The sequence below is a fragment of the Dipodomys merriami genome, unplaced genomic scaffold (genome assembly GCF_024711535.1).
Source record: "Dipodomys merriami isolate MVZ:Mamm:240054 unplaced genomic scaffold, mDipMer1.0.p SCAF_429, whole genome shotgun sequence".
In the NCBI taxonomy this organism is placed as follows: Eukaryota; Metazoa; Chordata; class Mammalia; order Rodentia; family Heteromyidae; genus Dipodomys; species Dipodomys merriami.
The window spans coordinates 485,402-505,714 of record NW_027205926.1 but is presented as its reverse complement, the minus strand read 5'-3'; the positions used below and the strand labels follow the sequence as shown (position 1 = coordinate 505,714).

The following is a 20,313-nucleotide window of genomic DNA, read 5'->3' as shown; positions in this document are numbered from 1 at the left end:
GAGGTTGAAAAAAAGGGCAGGAGGTGAAAGCACATAAAATGAATTATGCCTTTCCGTAATATTGCCTATTACATGATGAAATGCTTGTGTAAGACTTGCTGCTTGCCAGGACTGAGGGAAAGGTATGGAGAGAATAAGGACTGACATGCCCATCTCTAACACCTTGGTGGAGACACACAGCACCATATATTTGTCAAGCCTAAAGAACTATACACTATAAAGCATGAAATCTACAGTAAGCCATGAACTCTACTTTCTAGTAATGTACTCACATCTGCCCATCAACTATAACAGATAAACCTCACTAAAGTCAGTTGTAACAGGGAACAATGTATAGTGGAGGAGGGAGGGAGACAGCTCTCTGTATTTCCTGCACTTTCCCACCAACCTAAACCTGTAATCCCAACAAAAGGCTTAAGCAAGGTATCTGAGAGTTCAAGGCCAAATAAAAAAAGTTATATCAATGTAAACTAAATGGACACATCTTCCCTCCTAAAATGCAGGCACTAGATGATCTTTGTTCAAATGTTCTATTTAAAGGAACAAAAGGGTAGCTGAGAAGTTGAAGGGTCCCCACCATAAATGTCAATTAAAGACTCTTAGCCCTCCCTCCCTTCCAAAAAAGATCCCACAATGCACTCCGTTGGTGTATTTCAATGTTTTATTGATCTGGCAACTGCAAAATATACAAATTTCTCAAAGGCATCTCTTGTTTGAAAATGTAGCATAGCTTCATCCCAGGTCATTAATTCAGACAAATATATATACAGAAGTCAACAAAAAAAAAAAAAATCACACACATAAGGCCCCCCTAAACCAATTAACAAATGAAACCCAAGCTAGACAGCTTTCTATTGTTTAGGCTCCCTTATACATATTAAATAAATAAATAGCACATCTGCTATCAAAATAATAAAAAAATAAATTTCAAGTATTACAAATGAAAAGATCATTGGTGTGGTTCAGTTTTTCTGCTCTCCCAAAGTGAAGAGCTTTGCCCATGATCAATGGAGAATGAGAAACTCACCCAAAAACATATGCAAAGTTAAAGACATTGGTCCCTGTTGTTTTGTTTGCAGAGGTTGGGGAGGAAACCAATAGAAGCAAAAAGTTCGATGACTTAACTACATCAGACTCCTCAAGCCCTCAAAATCAGGTCAAACTAGCTTTCCAATGAAGCAGCATATTACCTTCTCCAAGATCTGACCTTAGTTTCGTGCTTTCTCCTCTTCCAGGCCCTTTTACCAAACTGAAGTCCTGTGTTAGGCAAATCTTTATTCATGTATTGATTTTAGGTCACCACAAATGCAAGGGAAATACCCACTGTTATCCAGCCCCTACCTGTCTCAGACTGGAGAGTTTATGTTCAAAGAGTTGGCTCCAAAGAAAACAAGCAAGGAAGAAGCCAGAAAGTGGCACCTAATAAATGTAAAGCTACAGTTGGGCGATGATGGCTCAGTGCCTGTAATCCTAACTACTTAGGAGACTGAGATCTGAGGAACATGGTTCGAAACCAGCCCAGGCAGCAAAGTCCATGAAAGAGACTTTTATCTCCAATTAGCCACTAGAAAGTCAGAAGTAAAGCTGTAGCTCAAGTGGCAGAGCATTAGCCTTGAGCCAAAGCTAAGGGTCAGTGCCCAGGCACTGAGTTCAAGCCTCAGTACCAACACACACACACACACACACACACACACACGCGCGCACGCACACACACACACAGACTACCAGTGCCTCTGATCTCAGAATATAGCCAGCCGCACATTTCACGTGCATGTGCATACTCAGCAGTCTGCCAGGACTCACTGGACTGTCCATTCAAAGAGGGGTGGGGCTAGTGGGGAGAATTTGAATGTTTAGTGTGGAAAACATACAACCTTTATTGCAGGGTATCTGAAGAATATTTCTGTGCCATCTAGAGAAATGTACATTCTTAAACTCCTTCAAAATACAGAGCCAGATGCTGGTGGCTCATACCTGTAACTCTAGCTACCCAAGAGGCTCAGATCTGAGGACTGTAGTTTGAAGCCAGCCTAGGCAGGGAAGTCCATGAGATTCTTATCTCCAGATAACCACAATAGCCAGAAGTAGGCTGCAGCTCAGAAGTTCAGCCTTAAGTAGAAAAGCTAAAGGACAGTGCCCAGGCCCTGAATTCAAGCCCAGGGACCAGCACAAATAAAATAACTCATCTCTCCACTGCAAGCATCATGTGTCTGTACCCCCACTCCAATCCTCACCCCAGGATGCCAGACCTCACAAGCAGAAGGCATAAAGTGACTTTTGGCACCACATGAGATATCCTTAAAAGGGTCATTTGGGAAAATTGTATTGCTGAGTTTTCAATTTTTTTCTTTCCCTAAGTTTCTGACATTCCACCCCGCCACCTCCACCGCCCTGGAATTTGAGATGACAAAGGAGGAGGCATTGGCGAGCAGAAGCCATGGGTGTTTCCACCCACCTGTCCCACAGGCCATACTTTCAACCCCTGCTCCGCATGTTACAACACCAGGACAGCAAGGCAAAGGCGCTCTACACTCCTGAACACCCCACCACGGTGCTAGACATACAGCGGACACTTGACAGAAGCACGGGGACAGCCCGCAGAGAATGTGTCCCCGGAGGGAGGCCTAACTTGGACCATCCCCTCCCTTCTGAGAAACATGAGAGGAGATCAGGTCTTCTCTGTGTCTTCTCACACAGTTAAGTCTTATGATGATTGGAAGGTTCCGGCTTCATCCCGCTCTGAGGCCTGCTCAGCTTCTCATATTCTAGCATCTAAGTTCCAAGTCAAGGTGTGACTTTCACATCACACTTCACACACACACACACACACACACACACACACACACACACACACACACACACACACACACACACACACAAATAATAATAATTAAAAAGAAAGAAAAGAAAAAAGTGCAATGCGAACAGCTCCAGGAGAACAATTGGCTCAGGTGCTTCCAGATCCAGGTAGGAAAACCCAGGGACCCCTAGAGCTCCCTGGGAAAGGAGACCCCAATGATCACATCCACAGTTCTTCCTTCCACTCAGGTAGCCAGTCTGTCCTTAACTCAGGGCTGCAAAAACGTGTGGGAGCTGGGCATGTACTGCTCAGTTGATGGGCAGGTCTCAGCTTTGCCGAGGGATCTCTCTCAGACAGAAGTCCCCAAGTCTCTTCTTCTCCAGGGACATTTCCCCAGTCCCAGAATGCATAAAAATAGCTAGGTAAAGGCTTCCTGACATCTCCTAGCCTTCGACCACTAAGACCCAGCCCTTATTCAGTTCCAAGATTGCCAACCTGGTGGCCCTGGCTATCACCATGTCAGGCCAGAATCACAGAAATAAAACAAAACTGCACAGTGGTACTCTGTGTCCCTTCTCCAGGCCTTCTGTCATCTACCCCCCCAAGCCTCATGGGAGGTAGCTGAAGGCCAGACATCCCTGGAAGCCCCAAGAGAGCAGAAGACGAGGTCTGCCACTTGCCACAGGAAGCGGGGACCCCACGGCCTTCCGGTGTCTCCATCGTCACTGCTGGTGGGGGGCAAGAAGGGGATGCAGCAGACTCCCCTGCTCCCCGACCTCACCCCAGTCCAGAAAAGTCCTTGGCATCATTTGGTCTCAGGTAGACAGGAGGGCAGAAGCCAAGCAGCAGAAATGGAAATGGAATGGAACTGATGCATCGTCTTCAGGGTTTACTGGAAGCTCCATTGCTTTTCATGTTCTGTTCGTAAGAGAGAAGGAGAGAAGAGAATCAGGACTGACTGCTGACCATGTGTGTCGCAAAGCCATGCCATGGAGACCGCTTTCCCACCTTCCACACCCCGAGACAACAGTTATCATGAGACAGATGAGAGGGTCCAGGTAGGCCTCAGAACGGGACAGAAAATACTGCAGGTCACGGTCACAGAAGAGGCTAGACACAGCCAGCAGCCTGCTTAGCACCAGCCGAAAGGAGGCAGGGAAGAAAGATTAGTGAGACTGACATGAGACTTAGGATCCTCCGGGTCCTGTATGTCAGACAGAGCTACTTACAGAGAATGGAGGACCATGGGACACAGGTGGGAGACCTTATTCACACCTCTTTAAGTGACCCCCCCCAACTGCCTCTGTACCCCACAGAAGGGCCCCTCCTCACCATGCCCAGACAGAGGGCAGGATGAGGACATCTCAAGTAGGACAGGCTTCTCTTGTGTAGCTCAGCTAACAAGAGAGCTTTACACTCAGCTCCTGGTGTCTGGAATCTAGTCACGGGAGAAGACGGGCACTGGGTGAGACAGCTGGAGCTGGTGGGGAACTCTGTCCTGGCCCTGAACTCAGGGGTCCTATCAGAAAGCCTCCCTTCTCAGCCACTGGAGTAAGAATCCCCTCTAAAAAACATCCATTCAGCTGGGGTCACATGATGGCTGCTAATAACAACAGGGAATTCTCCCTGAACTCCGTAGTCTATCCTTCAAAAATAGAGACATGACTTTTCTTAGTATTCCCTCTGATCTTTTCAGCAGCTCTTTCCACTTCAAGATGTTCTACAGAGGACAGGATCCTAGAGAGAGGATCCAGACAGTGGTATACAAAAAGCTGCCCTTACCCCCATAGAACTAAGGGTGCCCGCTGGAGACATCTCTAGAAAGGAAACTCTCAGAACCGGATGACCCCAGAGCCAACCACTCTCAGCTGGGTGGGACTCAGGAGCCCACGTGACCAAAGCCCTCAGTGAGAGGGTGGATCTCTGGCAGTGTCCTGGATCTTGCGTCTATAGAGCGCTAGCCAAGTTGTGGGTTGAGCAGGGACACGGGGAGAGTGAAGGCTACTGCTAGCTCCAACATTGGACATCAGAGGCTCATGGCCTCCAGTACCCATGTGGCATTAGCCAGGCAACAACAGAGGACAGCTACATGATGGTTAGGTCCATATCGTTCACTCACAGGGCCCCTGGTGCAGGATACATGGATACGGAACAGACAGACGGAAAAGGACCTAATGACAATGATACCACTCGTAAACCCCTCCAGCACCAACACAGGAGCCACATAATCCACAATGGCCAATCTGCACAAGACCAAAACGCCCTGTAGCTGAGATGCTATGACTGGGAGAGATGCAAGAAGGGACAGAGAGGGACATGCACTGGGTCGTTTACCTTTCCAAAGTTAGTAAGGAGAAAACTTTGAGAAAATGTGACAGACAGTTCGTCTTTCAAGCGTAGTGGGAAAGAGAAAAAACAAAACACAATAGGTTGGAAAATGGGAAGTATATGTATACATCAGTAGTATTTTGTCTGTAGTATACATTTGTCATTTCAAAATAAAGGCTTCATCTTGAATGCCTACTGGACTTTTAGTCTCAAACAGTTAACACAGCCCCCCCCCCACCCCCCAGCAGTGTCTGGGCCATTGTCATTCTCCAATTTGAGCAGAAAACCAAGATCACAGGCCTCAGACTCCAGGGGCTTCCCTCCTTCCAAATCTCAGTGCTCCAGCTGCTCATGGATAGAAATCTCAAGCCCACTGGCACGGAGCAAAGGGGACAAAAACACAGATTCAAACCCAAAGAGTCTGCTCATCAACTACTGAGTAACAGCAGCTACCATCCGCCAAGCCCCTCCAAGATGACAAATACTTTGCCAAGGGGGAGAGAAAAAAAAAAGGCTCAAAATCCCTTGCAGAGTTACTTTCTCCATTTTATAGATGAGTTCCAAATACAGTGGCCAGCAGTAGAACTGAGACACAAAGCTGGCTTGTTCTGAATTTCATAAACAATTTTGGCCATCAAAATTCCTAAAATCAAGACATTATTTATGATCCAACACAATGGCTCACACTCCTGGGCTGGTCTAGACCTTAACACCCCACAACAGAAACTGACCAGATTCTTTAGGAGGTACTTTTGTTAAATGGAAGGGATTCTGGCCAAAAGTACAGTCAGCTTTACCTTGGTGATAGACAAAGTTCAGAAGATATGGGGATGAACCTGAATGGCCTGAATAGCAGAAACATTTTGTTTCAGGCTCCAACATCCCAAGTGATTTTCACACAAGAACCCCTGATCCCTAACCCTTGTGCTGGCGTGGTGGCTCAAAAGGGACAGCAGACATTGCACTGTGATGATATCTTACTCTTTAAAGATGGAAGGTAATGCCCAGTATTAGGCCATGGGAAGCAGCTACAAATGAAGGTGCTGCTTACTGAAGCTGAGATTCCAGACATCAACTAAGGAGCTGGATATGTTCCTTATGCTGCAAAGATCAGCAATCTGGGGACACACAAATGGGAAGACAATATCCGGGCTACTCTAAGAAGCTGGTAGAAAGGAAAAACCTGCCCTTTGAAAGCACGCTGCCCATGTGGCTCCACTGCCTACCAGCTAGTGGTTGTGGGCACTTTTAAGCAAGACAGGAACTGCCCTGCCAACCTCCTAGTGTTATTGAAGGACAAGAGATGTGAGGGTTGGGATCGCCCATTCTTCATGAGCTCTCTGGTACCTCCGTGAGCCAGGCATGATGCCAAACCATTCCTGCTTCCCCCAAAATGAGCCCTACTCTTCAGCTCCTAAGTCTAACTTTCACCTCCCCAGTTCCTGCATCAGCTTACCAAGGTTAATTCATGCACACAAAAGGAATATTGAGGGAGATGGGACTGGAACAGTGTGGTGACATTTTTATGGTGGTTGTTCCACAAAGGTCAAGGGTCCATCTGCAGTGGAGATCACCAGAACAGAAGACACACTGCATCATCTAGCTGGTAGCAGCCAGAGATAATACTGAACTAGAACTTTCTACAGAGAGCTCTGACTGAAGGAAGAGGTAACGTGATAGGTCTGATGTCCAAGCTGTACACAATGTTGACCAGGACTTACAGCTGACTAGGGTCCCATACAAGATCAACTGGATCCCCAAGTAGGGTTTCCATGTACAGTTCACCAAAGCCCCTGGAACATCTTGGAGAGGAGAGGTACTTCCTCATATATTTCTTTCATAGATTAGGCTCTGGGTAAACTTTCCTTTCTGAATGAAAGGATGCTCTTCAGGGAAAAGATAAGACATAAAAAGTTCAAACCCAAAGCCATCCCAGACAGGAAAGCCTGTGAGACTCTCCAATTAACTATCAAAAAAGTAAAAAGAGCCAGAAGTGGAGCTATGCCTTCAGTGGTAGAGTGCTAGTTTCGAGCACAAAAACTCAAGGACAGTGCCCTAGGTACCGAGTTCATGCCCCAAGACTAGCACAAAAAAAGAAAAATCAAAAACCCAAAACTTCAGACCTTACCACCCCAAGAGGGAAATTTTGGATATATACCAAGCCCCAGACTCCAAGCACTGCAGACAAAACCTAGAACAGGGACTACAAAGAAGCATGTGGTGACCTCTACAGTGTGGGGACACCTGAAGGAACATCGGTGGACCCACCACACCTTACATCCCACACTAGAAAATTCGTGAATTCTCTTCTCTCTTTCCTCCCAAGTCCATCTCCTCCTCCTCCTTCTCCATAGAAAACCTCAGATGCTAAAAAAACAAAAACAAAAAAAAACTGTCCTATCCTCAATATTTTAACTGGCAAGAGGCCAAACTGGCCCAGCAAGCAAGAAAATGCAAGCAACAGAATTATTCAGAGAGAAATACTTACAGACAGGCTTTCCCTAGCAAAGGCTGCAGGAGAGAAAGTGGGGAAAGAGAGAAAAGTCAGTCAGGATACAGGATGCCACGTCAAGGGTGAACCCCAGCCTACCTCCCACACGTGGTCCAGCCAACAGCTCCCGACATTTTCAGGACTCCTAACGGATTGTCCTGGCACAGTCAGGGCAACTCTGAACTGAGGGACAGGGCTGACCCTGCCATAGCTCCCCACATGGCCAAGTCAATGGACCTCTGTGCCCACCATGGCCCTTTCCTCACGTATCAAACCCCCGTAATGCACCTGTAGAATGGCCTAGAGATGCTACTTCAGTATTGCTCAGTTTTCAATTTTAAACTCTCAGATTAGGGAGCTGAAAGGAATATTTATTAGAGTTCTCACAGGGAGGTGAAATGAGGAAAAGTGACCTGCATTTTCTCAGGAAAAAAAAAGGGGGGGGAGGGGGCCAGGGGACAGGAAGAGCACGAATTCAAGGCCAGATTAGACTATACAGCAAGACCTGGTCTCAGAAGGTTTTGAAAACTCCTACACTTTTGTGCTACAGGTGGATCTATTACTGAAGCCGGACTCCCAACTAATAATGGCTGAGGGCTCACTGGATACAGCCTTATTATTGCAAGTGTGATTGCCATTCCTTGGATGTAAAAACTGAGGCCTGGGGAAGTTAAATGACCTACAGAGGCCTTATTGCTCTCCCCACAGCACATTCCAGATGCCAGGAGGTGAAAGAACCACCAGGAAAGACCCAAAGAGTTGGTGGGTGGGTTGTAGATCAATGCCCCTAAAGGGGATTTGATATCAAGCTCATGAACAAATCCAATCTGGAATTCAGCCTACATTGATTTGTAAGGGGCCACGCATGGAAGTACCAGTAGGCTAGACCCTTGGGTAGCACCTGAATTGGAACCCAGAGATTTCTTTCTATATCTCACCTATTTGCAAAGGTTTGGGGCCAAAAGAAAACCTTCATATTAAGCCCAGGTACAAAAATCTTCTAGCTTTTGATCCTGAGCTAGGAAAACAAGTGAAATCTGGTTGGCTTGCTTTCTTTTGGTTCTTACTACAAACAAAAGGCTCCTCCTGGTCATCCAGCCTGAGAGCTGGTCTGCATACTTATACAAATGCCAAGGTGGCTCATCACTGTGGAACCCAGCCTTTCTGCAGTGGGGATGACTATAAGAGAGCACTGAGCTGTGGGCTACAACAGAAAATTGTATCCAAGGTCCACAGAGATGGATGAAGGCTCTTGGACTGAGGATTGCTATGGACTTTTAGAAATCTCTAGTAATAAATGAGAACAAGAAGCCAGGTGCTGTGAGGGCTCATTCCGGTAATCCTACATAGGTGGCTGAGATCTAAGGATCACAGTTCAAAGCTAGTCTAGGCAGGAAAGTCTGAGGCTCATATCTCCAATTAGCCACCAGAAAACCAGAAGTGGCACTGTGGTTCCAAGTGGTAGAGTGCTAGCCTTGAGAAAAAGAGCTCAGGGACAATATTCAGGCCTTGAGTTCAAGTCCCACAATGGACAAGAAAGAAAAGTGAACCAGATTCAGACATTTTACTGTTTGTTTTCTGCTCTATCTGCTTCTGCCCAGTAAACACCACCACCTTAGATAGGGTACCCAGACAGTCACAATCATTGTCAGTAAGGAAAGATAGTCAGATAGGGTTTTTCTTTATCCCTCCCCAAAATATGTACATGCACACACACACACACACACACACACACACACACACACACACACACACACACACACACACATACCACCTACACCACACAATACAGAACACATACATACCCACTCATGCCTACACAGCACACAGCCTCTCACCCCTCCCCACCCCCCACTTCAAGGCAGGAAGAAGAGGGGAGTCACTGACTTGTCCGGGCAGCTGCGTGGGCACCTCCGGGGGCAGGCAGCTGGGCAGGGCAGCAGAAGTGGAAGCCACATGCTCCTCAAAGCTGTTGATGCGAGGTTTTTTGGTGGGTTCGGGACTGGCTAGTGGGGTGACACTATTGCGTCTCATGAGCGGGTTAGGTCCCTTCTTTGCATCCTAAGCAAGACAAAGACAAAAGAGAGAAGGCGACAGTTACAAGGAATGGGGAGGAAGGGAGAGGAAGGGAGCTAAGCCAACACACACACACACAAAATTCACCTGCTTGTGGGTTTTAGGGGTACAACCAGACAGCCCAAGACGAGTGAGCAGAGAACCCTGCCATGTGTACTGTCTCTCAGGTGGTGTCAGGGTGATCCCTTCCTGTGTTCTTCCCTCAGATCATTCCTAAGGGTGCCCACACAGGCGTGGGTAAAGCCAGGGGGGAAATCACTGCAGCTAACCAAGTCAGAGAAAAAGGACCCTGCCTGTCCTAAGCCCCTCACCCTGACTGAGCATGGGCTACAGAGCGGACAACTGAGCCAGGAGACGAGCAATATGGACAAATCCACTGCCCATGAGTCTGGCAACCAGAAGCAAACACCAACATCTATCAGAGGACACCATAACAGGTCCCAGAGCTCCCCACAGAGCAGGGCGTAGGACATCAGATATGCCCAGTGCTCCACAAACAAGCGTTCGAGGCCAGGGCTGTCCTCTTCCAGCTTAGGAAAGCACAGCGTCTTTGGATCCCTCATTCCAGAGAGGGGAGCTAGAGGCAGAGCAAGGAATGCTTCCACTGGGTCCAGAGTGGCAGCTGGGCAGATAACTGGCTGACATCTCATGCACTCTTTCTGTGTTGCTGGTAGATTTTGTGTTGGTTTTTGTTTTGCTGTGTTTTTCCCTGAGGGTCTCCCTATAAAATCCAGACTGACCTCAACCTGGAAATCCTGCTGCCCACCAGTACACAGAACACTCCCAGCCTCGTGTGCTCGCACAGCCCAAAGTCCATGGCTAAGTTCCGGGGATATACAGAAATCACCTGTGTTTCAGACTCCATCAACAGAAAGCCACGCTCAGCCTAAGAGGAAGGCCTACCTATACTGGCAAAGGGTTGCATTTGGAGCAACAGCCTGCATGGAGCAAATTCAAACTCACTTGTACACTGCACACCTGGGCAGAAAAATGATCTGCTCTGTAGAGGATTCATGGGACTAACCCACCCCAGATCCCAGCCCTCCCTGAGGTGAAAAACAAGACAGCCAGGTATGGGGGTCCCTGAGCATCATCCCATTGGCCGTTCATCATGTCTCCCTGCCTCCAGCCCTGCTGCCTTTCTCAGTGCTATCAAACTCTTGTTAATTCTGACTTAACCATAGGCAGACGACTGGCCTATCCTGTTGGAACCAGGCTTCTGGAACTTTCCTGAAAGCACAGTTGTAGGGATCTGAAGAAACAACAGTTCCTGGGTTTGGGCTATGTTTAAAAGAGGGGGCTTTAGAAGGAAACACTGGGAGACAGCCAGGGAAAGGGTGACTTTGTCCAAAAAGAAATGTGCTGTTTACCTGACTTATGTAATTGTAACCTCTCTGTACATCATCTTTATAATGACAGTAATAAAATTTTTAAAAAGCCAGGCACAGGTGGCTCATGCCTGTCATCCTAGCTACTCAGGAAGCGGAGATCTGAGAATCGCAGTTTGAAGCAAGCCTGGACAAGAAAGTCCATGAGACTCTTATTTCCAATTAACCACCAGAAAACCAGAAGTGGCACTGTCGCTCAAAGTGGCAGAGCACTAGCATTGAGCAAAAAAGCTCAGGGTCAGTGCCTAGGCCCTGAGTTCAAGCCCCACAACGGACAAAAAAAAAAAGAGCATGTCACTCCCTCTTTAGAGTACTCACTTTCGTAGTCAGGTGGAGATGGAGAAAGCATACAAAGACGGGAAAAGGATAAATAGATCCTGTGAAGAAGCCACAGGAAAGACAGGACAGGAACACAGAGGGACTGACCGAGGCAGGCAGCCGGCCAGACCTAGTACAGACAAGGTACTGAGCAAGAACCTAGGCATGGAGCACCCTGAGGACCCTATCACCTCCTGGTATGATGAAGGCCAGGCTAGGGAGAGGGCCAGACTCACCTCTGACCTCTCTCGGTGTGTGCTCACTGACTCCACATTCAGGTAAATGGATTCCACACGGCAACCTGAGCACGAAGACAGAGGAAGATGACTTTTGTTCAAGGGACCACCCCACCTACAACGTCCCACCCACGGGAAGACACAGGGCTTGGCAAAGGCTGTGACTCACCGTAAGCAACAGGTGTCAGTTTCAGGACGGTGTGAAGAGGACATTTCAGGTAGGGCATCTCTTCTGGAGAGAGACATAGGGTCCACAATTAGATATGAGGCTGGAGGCAGGGAGAGGGAGAAGGATATCCTCTGGCCCACCATGAGTTTCTGCCCTGTAGGGACCCCAAAGGCTGAGCCCACACAGGAGTATTGGCCCTTCCTGCAGGCGCCCTGGATAAAGACACCTAGCCAAAAGAACATAGTTTCAAAAAAAAAACTACTGAGGACTGGGAAGATGGCTCAGTGGTAGAGCGCTTGCCTTGCATGCGTGAAGCCCTGGGTTCGATTCCTCAGCACCATATAAGAAAAAAGAAAAAAGCCGGAAGTGGCGCTGTGGCTCAATTGGTAGAGCGCTAGCCTTGAGCTGAAGAGTTGAGGGACAGCGCCCAGGCCCAGAGTTCAGGCACCACGACCGGACCCAAAAAAAAAAACAAAACTACTGGGCCTGGTGTTAACACTTACAATCCCAGCACTGTGTAGTCAGAGAAGGAGTATGTCTAGTTCAAGGCTAGACTGGGATTCATAGGAAATTCCAGATCGGCCTGAGCTGTCTAGGGAGAGAATGAGCCTGTCTCAAAAACCAAAACTAACAAAACCAAAGCAAACAACTCAAAAGGTGGTTTTGTTTGGTTTTGTTCTGTGACATTTTAAGTCGTTTTCCACAAAATTTTAGGTGTGTCTTGGGATTCAACTGCAGCTGGGCAGACACAAAGATGATATTATGATGGTTTCATTGGTTTCCTGAGCTGTGTGTTCCTCGGAAGGGGGCCGGGAGGAAGGATGGCCCTCGATACCCAGCCTAGAGGCCCTTAGATGAATAGTGGCTGAACCGTGATGTCATGAAGCCCACAAGGGCCCTAAGAGCCAGTACAAAAGCGCTAGAGGAGAGAGACCCCTGCAGAAGGCTGTGGGCCGGACCCCAGCCCCACTTGCTCTAACATTCCGATGGGTAAGCAGGGTAAACAACAGCGACCCAACACTCAGGCCACTTTCCTGACTCCCTCCCAAAGCGCGGCCTGCCTGTGGTACCTGCACTCTTATCCAGGAAGTAGGCTAGCAGGCAGCGCAGGACAGCCTGGTGGCAGATGACTAGCACATTCTCCTGGCGCTCCAGCTCCATGATCACGGGCTCCAGGCGCTGGACCAGGTCCTGGTAGGACTTAACACAGAGGGATAGGGGGCCATGTTGGAAGAGAAAGCACTTGGGGAAGAGCCAGTGTCATCCCCTCCCCACTACTAGCCTTCCATCATCACGGACCAGACAGCTCCATTCATCCTCCCATCCATTCATCCACCAACCCATCCCTGGACATTTGGTGAGATCATCCTGAGGGGACATAAGCCTGCTGGATCTGTCTGTCTGTCTGTCTCTATCTCATCTCCTTCCTACCGTTTCCTAACTGGTAAGGGATGGCAGAAGTTGGGAAGGGACAAGTCTACAGTGGAGTGTTACTCAGCCATCAAAAGGAAGGAAGTCCTAACACACCACTACAACATGGAGGAACTTCGAAAGCTTTATGGTGAGTGAAAAAAGCCGAGCACCAAATTCCATATACTTAGTATGATTCCATTTCCAGGGTTGGCAGCTCCATAGAAGCAGAAAAGAGATTCCTGGTTACCAGGGGAAAGGGAAGCAGAGGGACCGAGGTCTCCTTGTGGTGAGAGGAAGGTTCTAGAGTTAGTGGTGATGGTAGCCTGGCACTGAGTACAGAAGGCTCAAGACAGAATTTATAACATGTAGGAGAATATGTGTAGGTTGTATGCAAATACCATCTTATATAAAGGACTTGAGTATCTACATATATATGATGGTACTGGAGCCAATCCTCTGAGGACACTAAGGAACAACTGTATCTTAAAAGTTACTGACTTGAAAATCGAGTGCTGGTAGCTCACGCCTGTAATCCTAGCCATTCAGGAGTCTGAGATCTGAGGATCGCAGTTCAAAGCCAGACCAGGCTGGAAAGTCTGTGAGACCCATATCTCCAATTAATCACCAGAAAACTGGAAGTGGTGCTGTGGCTCAAAGTGGTAGAGCGCTAGCCTTGAGCAAAAAGAGCTTAAGGCCTGCACAGTCTAACTCCTTGCAAAACAGACTCAACATCTCATTTCTTCAAGCTTCTCCCACTATGGACTATCAGCTGCACTTCTGAAAACTATTAAGTAGATTCTTTGGTTTGTTTGATATGCAATTCAGTGTAGTTTTGCTATCTACATGTCGTGGTCCAATCCAAGAAGGAAGGAAGGGAGAAGGGGAGGGGAGGGGAGGGGAGGGAAATCCAGAATCATATATTTACAAATGGTTAAAATAATGAAGTCTATGTTACATAAACTTTATGCCAGTTTTTTTTTAACTGTAAGAAGGGATAGATTGTCACTTTCAAAAAATGCATAAAAAGAAATGTTTTTGGAGAGACCAGCACAGCTCCTATTCACGCTGGCCCTCCACCACCCTCCCTTCTCTCCTAAACCAGTCCTAGTGAGGCAAGTGTGGGACCAGAGGAGGGACAGGCTGCTGGCCCAGCAGGGACTGAGAGCTGACAAATGGTCAGAGGGCATGAGCAGGAAGGATGCCCACCGGGTGTTAACGCACCCACCTGGCCTCCCTCCCGGAGCCCTGCATGACTTGGCACACCCCATTCTCATTCAAAGCAGCCGCGTGCTCAGCCACACTGGGAGATGTGCACCCCAAATGGAAATGCCCTCCCACACCAGTGTCCACTCCAGCCCTAACACAAGACAAGCAAGGCCACATCCTCACAGGGGGCCTGTCCACCACTACCTCTGGGGGTGGGGGTGGGGAGGAGGGGGAACCTTGTCTGAAGTGAGTCACGGGCCATCCACCTCCCTCATTCCCTCATCTTAGCATCTTTCCTGGAGAGATGTATGCACACCCCTCACTTTTGCTTAGGAGAAAACACACCCACATACATGGCTCCATTCAGGACAGCTCATGTTCAAGGTTGCAGTGGGAAGAATGAGCTACAGAATACAAGGTTCCTGGAAGGGGTTATCCAGCCAGCTGGTCATGGGGGGGGGGGGGGGGGAGTCCCCTTAGACCTCCAAAGCTCTCAAGTGAATCATACACATAGCACACACCCCTGATTATTATCTGTGGAATACAAGAAGACTTGCAAGACGGTGACCCCCTGCTCACCTCGCCCGTGGGGTAGCGGTAATAGTATTTGTCTTGCTCACGCAGCGCATACTCCTCAGGATAGGTGTCTCTGATCTCCTCGTAGGTCAGCTCCTCACACACGCCCTAGCAGAAAACAGCAGCATTCAACCCAGGGCATTGCACCCACAGGGGCGGCCCAGAATGCAGGGATATGATTTCAGCAGATCCACTGGACAATGCCCCACTCCCAGTTCAGCCCCCTCCACAGCCCTGAGACTCACAGCGTCGATCTCGTTGAGCGCCTTCCACTGCTCGTAGGGGAGCCGCAGTGCCTCGGCTGTCTGGATGGTGCTCTTCAGCTGGCTGGTCCACACACGGAGGTCCTTCAGGTTCTGCTCCTCCACAAACTTGCTCAGGGCACTGGCAAACTGAAGGGTTCAGGGAACACAGGGCTCATTGACCCGGGGATCCTTCATCTCCCAGAGGCATTGGGGGAGCAGGACAGGGGGTAGGGAGCAAGGAAGTGCCCCAAAGCATATTAAACTGGTGCCAACAAATTGGGCGCTAGAGGCTCACGCCTGTAATCCCAGCTACTAGCAGGCTGAGAGCTGAAGATCATGGTTCTAAGCCAGTCCAGGCAGCAAAGTCTGTGAGACTCGTCTCTAATGAACCACCAAAAAGGTGGAAATGAAGCTTTGGTTCAAGTGATAATGTACCAGCCTAGAGTAAAAAAAGCTAAGGGACAGCACCAAAGCACTGAGTTCAAGTCCTACTACTGGAGCATGTGTGTGCACACGTGCGTGCATGCACGCACGCGCGCCCACACACACACACACACACATACACATACACAGAAGCTGGGCACCGGTGGTTCACACCTATAACCCAAGTTACTCAGGAGGCTGAGATCTGAGGATTGCAGTTCAAAGCCAGCCTGGGCAGGAAAGTCTGTGAGACTCTTAAACTACTCACTCCCCTACTAATGGGAGCTGGCCTCCTGTGAGGCTCCATGAGTCAGTCCCACAACCAACTGCCATCTGCTTCTATCTATATCTACCTTCTTGCCTCTGCTGGACAGGCCTGAGTCACCCCCGATCTTGCCCTGGAGGTTGAACTCATTCTCGCCGTGCCGACACAGGTAGATGGTGCGGGGCTGCACGTGGATGTTCATCAGGTAGTACACGATGCGGCTCTGGATGTGGTCCTGAACTCTGTTCACCAGGAATCTGCGGCCAACGTCTATCACTTTGATCAGCGACAGGTCCCTGTAGAGAAACACCACTGAGGACCATGGGACCAGCCTGCCCTACCAGCACAGCCAGCCCCAGGCCTGGCCAGCTTCCAGAAGACTCCAACCCTGAGAGACCAGCAGTGTTGAACTGGACATATGACCCCAGGATACAAACCAAGAAGTCAGGGAATAAAATAAATGCAAAACCATCTCCATAATACATCTTAGTCAAGAGGAGAACTGATCTCTCAGGTGAGGGAGAAAAAAGAAAGAGAATAGAAAAGAAAATGAAGTGTCAGAAGGCAATGGTGATACTGGATTCAACAGTAAGTTTACAAGATTTGTATTGACATGGGTTTGTTCAGTCAAGGTTTTTGGTGTGGCTTGTTTGTTTGTTTGCTGAAGCAGGGTCTTGTATATAGTTCTGGCTGCCCTGGATCTCTTGATCCTCCTGCTTCACTGTGCCAAGTACTGAGATTACACATGCAATACCATGCCCAACTTGGACAATTCTGAGACTGAGCCTATTGGCTTCATGCATCCTAGGCAAGGATTCTCTGCCACTTAAGTCATGCCAAGTTCTTTTGTTCCTATTTCTTGTTTTTTGAGATAGGTTCTAACTGTGCCCAGACCACCTGGAACTCTAGATCCTCTGGCCTTAAGCTTCCCAAGTGCTGAGTTATAGGTATGCAATGCCAAGTCCAGCTTCAAGGACGTTTTTATGAATGCCTTAAAAAAAAAAAGTAATACCTTTTTTAATGAGTATATGGACATATCTGAGGGTAAGTGCTTTTGCAGGGAAAAAAGTCCTAAGAATCCTTCATTGAGAGAGGCTCACCAATGAGAATTACCTGTCACATTTATCAGGGTCAAGGGGCTGGTAGCTGGCTTCATAGCAATTGATTCTCTTCATGAAGTCGTCCATGGCTTCTGCCGAATTGCAGTCTTTGTAATCCGGGCTGGAGATTTTAACTTCCTATAACATCACAAAGAAGCAGCTGATGAATCAGGCTGGAAGGCTTTCTGCTTAGATTAAGCAGGATTTGGAGCTTTCAAAAGGGGAAAGCCCAGAAAGGCTCAGAATAAAGATTATCCTACCCAGCATTTAAGAGAAAAGAAAAGAAAAGAAACTGGGGGTTGACACAAAACCCCATGATGACATGGAGAGGGCATCTAGGAGAGACAAGAGAATTTTGATGGCCACAAGGACAGACACGGTAAACCTACAAGGAAGTCGTAATGAACAGCTCTGAACCATCAACTCAGCGTCACTCCAGTAATGGATTCACCACCAGACAGACTGGGCTGGGCCCTACATAAGTAGTTCCTAAATGTACTCATTACCTTGCTCATGTAATTGTAAACCCTCTGTACAGTATTTCACAATTAAAAAAAACTTATTAATTAAAAAAAATAAAAAAGAAAAAAGTAGTTCCTACAGTGTTCTTCATACTAAGAGCAGGTCTCTGGTGATAAAAGGCACATTAGTGGATGACAGAGATACTCTTGACTTTGACTGGACTCATCTCCATCTGTGAAGACAGAGAGAACACTCACTCATGGCTGGTCTGTAATTACAGCTTCTCTGACAAGACCCCAGCTTTTCAAGGGCTGCCCTTCAGGGCAGAGACATCACTAGCCTTGTAGATCTTAAAGGAACTCAGAATTTTCCATTGCCTGTGCTTCTTTTTAATCTCTGGGACTTGGAAGTGTAAGGAGACACTCTTCAAAGATCTAAGTCCACAGGGAGTTCTTGTTTCATAAGTACAGAGCTTCAGAAGAGGGAATGAAAAGGCCCAGGGGTAGACAGCAAGAATGGCTGCCCAACTATTTGAATGGCGCTTAATAGTGCCATATCACACACACTTAGAACTGGTTAAAACTGAGCTGGACCTACGGGGTTCACATCTGCAATCCTAACAACTCAGGAGGTAGAAATCTGAGGATCATAGTTCAAAGCCAGCCCAAACAGGAAAGTCAGTGAGACGTTTATCTCCAATTAACCACCAAAAAAGCTGGAAGTGGAGCTGTGGCTCCAAGTGGTAGAATGCTAGCCCTGAGCCAAATAGGTCCAGGAGAGTACCCAGGTCCTAGGACCAACATACACACATATAGACAAAGTATGTCTATTTTGCAATAAAAATATCTATCCAGCCAGGGGTGATGACAAATTCCTGGACATCACCACAAAATTGCTCTGAGGCTTAATGGGGGAAAGAGCTTTCTAAACACAGAGGATCAGGACAAATGGTAAGCTGTGTTCATGGACAAGCTAACAGATAAACTCCTAGCTAAGCACATTGGGAGCTACTCACTGGGGGAAAAAAAATGATTTCACAGCTGCTCTGCGCTTCGTTACCAAGTAGACCGAGGAAAATGAAACTGAAAGATCCCATCAGAGTCCTTTGTGCAGCTCAGAGTACCTCCCTTTTCCTTTGGCATTGAGACTCTTCCTTTGGACCCACTGCAGGTGATTCAACTGATTTCCCTCACCCCAAATAGTCTTTCCTGAAATATGAACTCATTTCTTAGAAATGCTTATAGACATTTCTAAACTGCCTTGGAGAGATGAACCAACACACCCTGAGCATTTGTATATAGCAAATGCACAGGATCCCCTGCTTTTCTTTAGGCAGATGTCCTATTCTGATATGTTTAAACTGGGCAGAAAAACTGATCTTGGACATGAGAAAGAGACCTGTGATAAAGGCTTCATAGCAACCATTTCTATTTATGATCTCTTGCCATCAAACGACAAAATAAATGAACTTAATCCAATTATGCTACCAATTACCCTGGATTTATCCAGGCTAGCTCCCCTTGAAATGGTGAAATCAAGGTGCATGGTACATTGCAGGTTCAGCAAAGAGTAATCTGCAGAGAGTAACTGTAACTATGACCCTTCTCCCTAAAGTTGGAATGTCTTCCTTCAGCATTCTGAGTTCTCAAAGCTTTTGATTGCACATGCGTATTCCTACCCATCTGCAATCTCGATGGCTCACTGTCTCCTGTCCCAGACCCCAGCTGCCTTGCTCCTACCACCTACTCAAACTCCCCCAGTCTCCTCATTTCACCATGTCCTAGATAAGACTGTGTACGTCTGTCTGTCCTCAAAGACCCCAGACAGAGCCTAGATGTAACTTCCACACAGGTCGGGGTCACAGACCATGCTTCTGAGTTCCTGCTCTTGTGCATTCTTAGCACAACCATGAGGTGGGAGGTGCAGCTCATTCCAAGGGTTTGGTTTCTGTTCAAGGGCTGACCTAGTTTATTTAGGGGGGGGGGGGCCTGGCCTGAGTTCCTACTCTTTGTAGGATTGCAAAGTCCTTGCCACGTAAGCTCCACCCAAGCAAGGCATCCTGGCGGCTTACCATGATGTTGGAAGCAACCACTGTAGGGTCGTCACACACGGATTCAATGAAAAATGCCTAGTGGGGGGAGGGGAGGCAAGAAGAAAATGTTAGGAAAGAACAAATTATCACACAAGGTCAGTGTCAGCACCACATCACCATCCCATACCGGATGACCTCAAAGTCATCTTGGAACCACCACATCCTCCACCCTTCCCGCAGACAAGTAAGTCCACCATCCCCAGCCTGATTTTCAGGGAGCAGAACTCAGACAGCCAGAGGCAAAGGACCCTGCGGGGATGAGGGAGCCCACTAGTGGGCTGAAGGCAGTTCTTCCTGCAGGGGTCGCTGGAATGACATGCCAAGTGAGCTCACCTTGAAGTCATTCTCTTTGGCAAAATGCAGGATCATGTGCCTTCTCTCTCTCGTGGTATTAGTAGCGTCAAAAACCTGATGGGGAAGTGAGAGGGGTCAGGAAGAGGAATCTACATGTGAATGAGATGACAGTGTTAACCAAAACTGCCCAACCCGTCACGCCTGCCATTGCCAGGAATAACCACAGAAGAGATGATCTCCCAGAAGTGACCGTGGTGCCCTACCCACAGCAGCCTCCAGGGACAAGCTCCCAGAAGCTCCGTCCCTCCCCCACAGCTCCTAGGCTTGGAAGGGAAAGGGTTGGAAGAGCGAATCGGCCAGCAGTAATATCCAGAGGGAGGGGCAATGGGGAAGGGCCACAGTGACTGGTTGGCAGCAACCCAGGTCCCACT

The 20,313-nt window shown here is 48.0% G+C and overlaps 1 protein-coding gene across 6 annotated transcripts in view; it reads right to left on the bottom strand.

The window, feature by feature from the left end:
• Positions 1–643: 643 nt before the first annotated feature.
• LOC138807720 (6-phosphofructo-2-kinase/fructose-2,6-bisphosphatase 3) overlaps positions 644–20,313 on the bottom strand; it is a 71,325-nt gene continuing 51,655 nt past the window's right edge. For 3 of the 6 annotated variants that reach the window (XM_069993505.1, XM_069993506.1, XM_069993503.1), the window contains exons 5-17: positions 19,922–19,996; positions 19,568–19,624; positions 17,048–17,172; positions 16,023–16,230; positions 15,247–15,393; positions 15,005–15,109; positions 12,877–13,006; positions 11,807–11,869; positions 11,638–11,702; positions 9,507–9,680; positions 7,617–7,639; positions 5,135–5,187; positions 644–3,718 (exon numbers count right to left, since the gene is read on the bottom strand). In XM_069993505.1, coding sequence (XP_069849606.1) covers positions 5,145–5,187; positions 7,617–7,639; positions 9,507–9,680; positions 11,638–11,702; positions 11,807–11,869; positions 12,877–13,006; positions 15,005–15,109; positions 15,247–15,393; positions 16,023–16,230; positions 17,048–17,172; positions 19,568–19,624; positions 19,922–19,996 — 1,215 coding nt within the window. In that variant the 3' untranslated portion in view covers positions 644–3,718; positions 5,135–5,144. The remainder of the gene's footprint in view (positions 3,719–5,134; positions 5,188–7,616; positions 7,640–9,506; positions 9,681–11,637; positions 11,703–11,806; positions 11,870–12,876; positions 13,007–15,004; positions 15,110–15,246; positions 15,394–16,022; positions 16,231–17,047; positions 17,173–19,567; positions 19,625–19,921; positions 19,997–20,313) is intronic. The other 3 variants (XM_069993502.1, XM_069993501.1, XM_069993507.1) reach the window with 3 other exon arrangements.